We start from the raw sequence: 7,850 nt of genomic DNA on the forward strand, positions 1-7,850 counted from the left end.
AAATGATATAAACATGCCCGAGTATACTTAGTCAACCACCTCTATGCTCAGATGAGAATAGTTGATTTCCTCTAATCTGGTCAAGATCTGAGTCATGCTAGGTCTTGTTTCAGGTGATGCTTCAGTACACTCAAGTGCCAACTCAGCAATCTTCAACATATCTTCATGTCCATCTTTCTCTACCAATATTTCCAAGTCAAATATATCCATTGACCAATCAGCATTCACAACACTTCTAACCCAGTCTGATAGGTCTTCATTGTTATCATCAACTGGTAGTTTTCCTGTAACCACTTCCAACATCAAAACACCAAAACAATAAACGTCTGATTTGCGTGTCGGTTTTTTCCCATCTTTGACTTCAGGGCATTTCCCGATCGCGAATGTGGACTTTGACGATGGTAAAAGTGGCAAGTAGCCAAAATCCGATAGTTTGGCGTGTGCGGTTTCGTCTATAAAGTAGACTAACACATTCGATGATTTAAGGTTTCCGTGTGGCACTTTTTGAGAAGATAATGATTGGTGTAAAACAATTAGGCCTTTTGCTACATCTTTCAAGATTTGTAATCTTGTTGTCCAGTTGAGTGGTATTCTGCCAATTCCTCTATTTCCTGCACAGTTTAACATTAAAAAGATTTAATATAGTTACGTATATCACGAAAAACATAAAGAATATTAAACAGGAACCATGCAATAACTCGAACAGGCTTCCGCCTTGAATGAATTCACACATGACCAGCTTTTCATCTTTTGTGCAGTAAAAGGAAATCATTTCCACAAGGGTTTGATGCTTCAATTTCCCGAGCAACCGCATTTGATGTGCGAATTCTTTTTCAGGCAAGGCATTCGCTTCTTTGAACCGTTTTACAGCAACAGTGAGACCCGATTCCAATATCGCCTTGTAGGTGATACCTAGGGTTCCTTTCCCAAGAACTTCAGCTGATGCCTGGTATAACTCGTCTAAATCAAAAACTGGCCATTGTTCGTGAAAGAATTCTAATGCAACTCGTTTTTCTTGATCGTCTGTACTTGCAGACCATTGAGGTTTCTTTACAACTCCTTCGTTAGGATGCTGATGCTTTTCTGTAGCTGCACAAAGAAGAAAAATAAAAAGTTAATGGCTTTTTCACTGCGGACATACATCTAAAACCTTGTGCAAACATATAAATCAAACTTACCAGCTGCCTCTTTCTCGTCTTTTTTTCCTTGAACTCTTTTGTAACAACAACACAAACACAAAATCACGAGGAACAACAGAATTGCAACTGCAGCAGCAATCAACGCAATAATCCATACTTTGAGATGTTCATGCTTCTTGTTTTCTGAAGGAGACGGTGGAGGTGAAATATCACAAGGTATATCTAGTGGCTTTCCACATAGCCCCGGATTATGATCAAATGAACCACTTTTAAATCTTTCTAGGGTTTTTGTTTCTGGGATTGGCCCAGAAAGCTGGTTGTACGACAAGTTGAGACCAGTCAACGATTCTTGATCAAAAGGCGGGATTTTTCCTGTTATCTCGTTTTCTTGAAGTTCAAGTGTGGTGAGGGTTGGGAGGTGGATGTAATCCAATGGAATTGGACCTGAGAACTGATTACCAGAAAGGGATACTGATTCCAGGTGCGTGAGATTCGTGAGGGTCGGGAGGACTCCGGAAAGAGAATTGTTGCGAAAACTGAGTTTTGATAAAAAAGTAACGTTTTGTAAGAATCCAACTGGGAGTGATCCGGCCAAGTTTATTGATTCCAGGGTCAGTTCGGTCACGTGGGAATTGATGCAACTGATTCCAATCCACCTGCTCATATTGTTCCGACATGGTGGACCGGTCCAATTCCCATGTATATTCAAATTGGATTTCATAGAGTCCCGAAATGGTATTAACGCATCCCTTTCTTCATGATAGAATTCTTGTATTGTTTTGTCTGACTTAACAACCGTGAACTTGGTAAATATTAGTTGGATGATGATGAGAAGTTGATAAATCTTGGATATTTGATGCATGGCGGTTGATGATTGTTAGTGGTGGTGGGATTTAGGGAGGGGAATTGCAAATTAAAGAATGGAATGTGAAAGACATCGAAGGAAAGTAATACCTTATTTCATTGTATTAATCAGTAAACCAATCTTTAGGATTATCACAAACAGTATAATTACAACCCATGAGTTGTTTAACAGCGTATGCTACAAAGCAAAATGGATCAAAGTTTTGTTTTTTTCCCTCTATGGTTTTATATGTTTTTCTACAAAGATATATAACATGATTCCCAGACATTTTTACCATATATTTTAAAAGGATAAACAAATATATTGAAAAGCAGGTTTGATATTGACTAAACATGTTGAAACAATATGAAAGTAAAATAAATAAATAAAGTTATTAAAATATTATATTAATAGGAAACTGTTGACAACTTTGCTTGACCTTAAATCTTTGTTGGAATCCTGTTTCTTGTTGGGTTTTATCTTTGGAATCAACTACAAACCTGGATGGCCAGCTTTAAAACAACAAATAAAATTAATACTGTTTATTATTTTACTTTTTTTTAAAGATTTCCATGTTATGTACTTTTATTTTTTATAAGTTTACTTGAAAAATATTTTTAAAGAATCATGCCCTGGTTAATTATTAGAAAATAAATATTTAATTTCTGAAACAAATGAAGAAAAATGTAGAACCACCTACAGATCTGGTCAAGACCAGTTGATGATTGACCTACAAACTCATTTTAAAGAGTCAGTGGCTCGGTGCAAAGCTTAAACAGAGCGATACTTGCCGATAAAGTTAGAACTAAATCCTTCATAGACTCATTCCAAGTTTTTACCCAAGTTTTGACGGTTTACTCACTCAAGTAAAAGACTAAAAGCAAATTAACATTTTATATTCAGAGAAAGGGAACATAATCATCATTTTATTAACTAACAGCCTAATAGTACAAAGATCTAAATCACTCGTATAGTTGTATACAATTATACATATACATATCTTTTCTATCATTTACTTATTTACATGATATGGAGTTAACTAGAATAGCATGTACCTTCTTCCTATTCAACTATTGATCTGGTTGCACCATGAGACATCTGTTCCCACAAGTTTCATGAAACATATTTGAGTAGCCATTGATGCTCCAAAGCTGGAAACAGAGAGAAATTAACTGGTATAAGATATTATATTACAAACGTAAAAATAAAAATTGTAAAACAAAGAAGATAAACTTGGTAAATGATTGTATATTGATTGTATATTCAATTGAGATACAATATGGTCCTATATATAGATCTATACAAGACATCATTAGGGCCGGCTATTAGTGTCTAGGGATTGGCCCATGTTATACAAGTGATATAGATCAATACTCCCCCTCAAGCTAAGGCCGGGGACCAATTCTTAGCTTGGACTTCAAAAAGAGAAAACGTTCTGATGGTAGTGGCTTTGTGAAAATGTCAGCAATCTGATCATGTGTGGAAATAAACTGAACAAATAACTTCCTTTGAGCAACCTTCTCTCGAACAAAATGAAAGTCTACTTCCACATGCTTTGTTCTGGCATGGAAGACTGGATTGGCAGATAGGTATGTGGCTCCTAGATTATCACACCATAGGATTGGAGCAATCTGCATTGGGACACGTAGTTCTCTCAACAATGTTTCAAGCCAAGTTAATTCAGCAACCGTGTCAGCCAAGGCCTTGTATTCAGATTCCGTGGATGACCGAGATACAGTTTTTTGTTTTCTAGCTGACCATGAGATTAGATTCGATCCAAGATATATTGCATATCCCCCCGTGGATCGACGGTCATCCGGACACCCAGCCCAGTCGGCATCAGAAAATGCAGTTAAATTTTGAGCGTCTGTATAGGCATGTAGAACAGGAGAAGATCTGCTAGAGAGTAAAAGACCATGATCTGCTGTCCCGTGTAGATAGCGTAAGATACGTTTAACAGCGGACCAATGATTTTCAGTGGGGGAATGCATGAACTGACAAACTTTGTTAACCGCAAAGGTGATGTCAGGTCGTGATAGGGTGACATACTGTAATGCCCCAACCATTTGTCTATACTTAACAGGATCATCAAACGGAGAGCTGTCACCAAGATGAAGAGAAGCATTGGTGGTGCAAGGTGACGGCACCGGTTTGGATTGTGATAATTTTGCACGTTCCAACAATTCAGTAATGTATTTCCTTTGAGAAAGGATGATATCAGACCCTGATCGGACCACTTCAATGCCCAAAAAATAAGATAGAGGACCCATATCTTGTATAGCAAATGATTGACTAAGACGGTGCACAATGTGATCAATGGCCTGGGTGTTATTGCCTGTCAAAATAATGTCATCAACATATACCAGCATATATAGTATCGTCCCATTTTGTGAATATATAAATAAAGACGGATCGGTTTTAGATCCCTTGAAACCGAGAGCAATCAAGGCAGAAGAGAGACGTTCGAACCATGCTCTAGGTGCCTGTTTGAGACCATACAAGGATTTATGTAATAGACACACGTGATTCGGTTTACCGGGGTCGATGAATCCTTGTGGTTGTTTCAGATAGACTGTTTCTTTTAGATCCCCATGTAAAAATGCATTTTGAACATCAAGTTGTCGGAGAGTCCACCGGTTTGTAACGGCTAAGGAAAGAACAACTCTGATGGTGGTGGGTTTCACCACTGGGCTAAAGGTTTCAGTGTAGTCAATGCCAGCTTGCTGATGGAAACCTTTTGCAACTAGACGCGCCTTGTATCGCTTAACTGCCCCATGTTGATCGCGTTTTACTTTATAAACCCATTTGCAATCAACCACATTAGTGTTTGGAACACGGGGAACCAAAGACCATGTACCATTACGGAGAAGTGCGGAGTATTCATCCGCCATAGCCTTACGCCAGTGAGCCTCTTTATTGGCAACGGCAAAGGAGGTGGGTTCGATGTTAGGTGGACTAGTGGAGGTATGGTATGAGGTGGGATTAAAGTATTGGTTTTGTTTGGGGTTAGGTCTTAGGTTAGCTGGTCGTTGGCGAGGTGGAGTGGGTGGAGTAGGTACGGTGGGAGTGGCAGAAGGATATGTGGTGTTGGTCTGTTGTGATGATTGTGGTTGTTGAGATGGGGTAGAGTAACGGTCGAAGGCAGAGATTGGAGTGGTTTGCGGGGCTGTACGACGAGAATAGGTATTAGTGGGCTGAGTAGTGGTGGTTTGGTCTGGTTGTGAGGATGTATCATTGGTTGTGTGAGAGGTTGGAATTTGGGCTGAAGGTGATGGTATGGTATGGGCCGGTTCTGGTGAGATAGTGGTGGCAGATTCGGGTGGGTCGGTGTGGACTGGTTCTGGTGGAATGGTGTGTGCCGGTTGTGAAGTGGTATGGTCTGCTGGTGTATCAGTTGGCATAGGAAAGGGACCGGTTGGATAAGAGGAAACATAGGGATTGATAGGTGTAGGGGGTGACTGGTCGGTAGAATTAAGTAGAAAAGGGAAGGTGTTTTCATGGAACCGAACATGACGGGCAATGTAAATGCGTTCGGAGACGGGGTCAAAACAACGATAACCATGATGAGAAGTGTTATATCCAAGGAAAACACACGGTGAAGAGCGGAAATCCATTTTATGTGGATTATAAGGACGAAGATATGGAAAGCATTGGCAGCCAAAGACACGAAGGAAGGAGAAATCAGGTGGGTGTTTGAACAAGTGCTCGAAAGGAGATATTGTGGAGTTTGTGCGAGAAGGCATGCGATTTATCAAGTAGACGGCTGTTTCAAAGGCAAAATGCCAAAAACGTTGAGGGACGGAGGCCTGTGACATTAATGTTAGACCGGTTTCAACAACGTGCCGGTGACGTCGCTCAACAATACCGTTCTGTTCGCTAGTATGGGGACAAGAGAGACGATGAGTAATGCCTATTGTGGCAAAGAAAGAGGAGAGATTTCGGAATTCTCCTCCCCAATCAGACTGTACAGTTTTAAGTTTAGTAGAAAATTGTCGTTCAGCCATAGTCACAAATTGTTTAAAAACTGCAAAGACATCAGATTTGCGTTTCAAGGGAAACAACCACATGAATTTGGAGAAATGATCAACACATAATAGAAAATAATTGTGGCCATCAAAGGAAGGTACAGGGGCTGGCCCCCAAACATCACAAAATACTAAATCCAAAACACACGTACTTTTATAATCAGAAGATAATAAATGTAGTTTGGAAGATTTTCCAACTGAACATGGATTACAATGAAAATCAAAAGTCTTAGCAGAAACAGGTAAATGATATTTAGAAAGCATTGTCTTGAATAATTGAGAATGTGGATGTCCCAAACGTTGATGCCAGGTGGTTGTTGAAGCACGAGTTGTGGAAAAAGCAACTTTTGGAATTGGCTGGTTTATTGGAAGTTTAAGAGAGTAGAGTCCACCGTCACTTGGACCCGTGAGGAGGGTAATGTGTGTAGACTTGTCCTTCACAGAAAAAAAAGTAGCATGAAATTCAAAATAGACATGATTATCTTCACAGAATTTTTGTACAGAAAGAAGGTTTTTCTTGAGGGCGGGAACATGAAGAATGTTGTTCAGGTAAAAGGTTTTGTTAGGAGAGGAAAATTTTTTTGAACCAATATGTAGAATAGGGAGGGCCGTACCGTTACCAACTTGTAGGTTATCATCACCAAAGTAAGGCTCAGCGGAGTCAAACCCTGACATATCTAATGCTCCATGGCCATTGGAACCTGTGTCTGGAAGCCAGTTGGTGTAAGCTTGTGAGCGATGGTCTGCATAGTTAGCAGACGGTTGTCGTGACCGGATGGTAGATGGGTCTCTGTTTGGGCATTGAGATGGGACATGTCCTATCCCGCACCTGTTACAAGTTCCATACACAGTATTTTGATTAGATGCCCAACTAAACTGACCTGAGTTTCGAGTTCCCTGGCTGCGATTGTAGTTGTTGATGTTTCGACCACCACGGCCACCACGGGTACCACGGCCGCGTGAGTAATGTGACTGTCCAGCCCTGTTTGTATAAAAGGCTTGAGGTGTGGAGGTTTGTGAGGAACCCGGGGCTAGTTGAAGTTGAAAACCGAGACGGGCAACCATCTGCTGAATGGCCTGAACAGTGTCAGGAGGAGCCGAGGCAGAACTTGCTGCAGTGGCAGCCGTGAAGGCTTGTACAGGGGCAACTTCAGAGGTTGGTTTCCTGATTAGAAACTCATGGTCAGCAATGAGACTGGGAAGCTCAGAGAACACAGCCCGAAAGTCTCTGGCCAGGAGGCCTTGTTTGACTCCATTATACTCTTCACGAAGACCTGCAACAACTAACATAACAACATCTTTGTCAGGCATTGGATGTCCAATATTCGCAAGGGCATTTGCGTATTCTTGTGCCCGAGCGAGATATGCAGCAGAGGTTTCATCCCCTTTCATTTGAATTTTCAGTAGCTGCGTTTTCAGTGTGAATTCTCTTGAAGAAGTATGGGGGGCATAAGCACGTTCAAGAGTAAGCCACACATCACGGGAAGTATCACCTTGAACATGCTGAAAAGAAGCTTCTGAGATGGTTGAGGTGAGTATCATGAGGACGTGGGCATCATTAGATAACCAAGCTGTGTGGTTGGGATTAGGGATGGGAACAACAGCAGCAACATCCTTGTCTGATGTTCCCTGTGATGATGAAATTGTGGATGGAGGGCAGGGAATACTCCCATCAATATAACCGAAGAGTCCATTGGTAACAAGAAACGGCTTGATCATAGCCTTCCAATGTCCATAGTTTGTAGGAGACAAAGTGAAGGCAAACTTGTGAGAGTTGTGTGAGGTTTTCTCGGTAGTAGAGAAGGCTGCGAGGAGGGCCATTGTGTAGCCGAAAAGAAGGGA

At 40.9% G+C, this 7,850-nt stretch overlaps 1 protein-coding gene across 1 annotated transcript; it reads right to left on the minus strand.

The window, feature by feature from the left end:
• On the minus strand, positions 1-2,246 carry LOC143574230 (pollen receptor-like kinase 1). Its single transcript, XM_077058901.1, has 3 exons — positions 1,179-2,246; positions 688-1,089; positions 1-611 (listed from the first exon to the last, which is right to left on the minus strand). Exons 1-3 carry the CDS (start codon positions 1,999-2,001, stop codon positions 28-30), a joined length of 1,809 nt encoding a protein of 602 aa, XP_076915016.1. The 5' UTR covers positions 2,002-2,246; the 3' UTR covers positions 1-27.
• Between the last annotated feature and the right edge of the window lie 5,604 nt (positions 2,247-7,850).

This window comes from Bidens hawaiensis, unplaced genomic scaffold (genome assembly GCF_021521415.1).
Source record: "Bidens hawaiensis isolate Kalapana, Puna unplaced genomic scaffold, B.hawaiensis_p1.1 tig00026862_1, whole genome shotgun sequence".
NCBI lineage: Eukaryota > Viridiplantae > Streptophyta > Magnoliopsida > Asterales > Asteraceae > Bidens > Bidens hawaiensis.

Excerpts from the sequence above, each read along its gene's own strand:
- LOC143574230 (XM_077058901.1), bottom strand. The coding sequence starts at position 2,001 with ATGCATCAAATATCCAAGATTTATCAACTTCTCATCATCATCCAACTA. Across the intron at positions 1,090-1,178 it reads AGACGAGAAAGAGGCAGCTG|CTACAGAAAAGCATCAGCAT; the intron begins GTAAGTTTGATT and ends TTCTTTGTGCAG. Across the intron at positions 612-687 it reads CCTGTTCGAGTTATTGCATG|GAAATAGAGGAATTGGCAGA; the intron begins GTTCCTGTTTAA and ends TAAACTGTGCAG.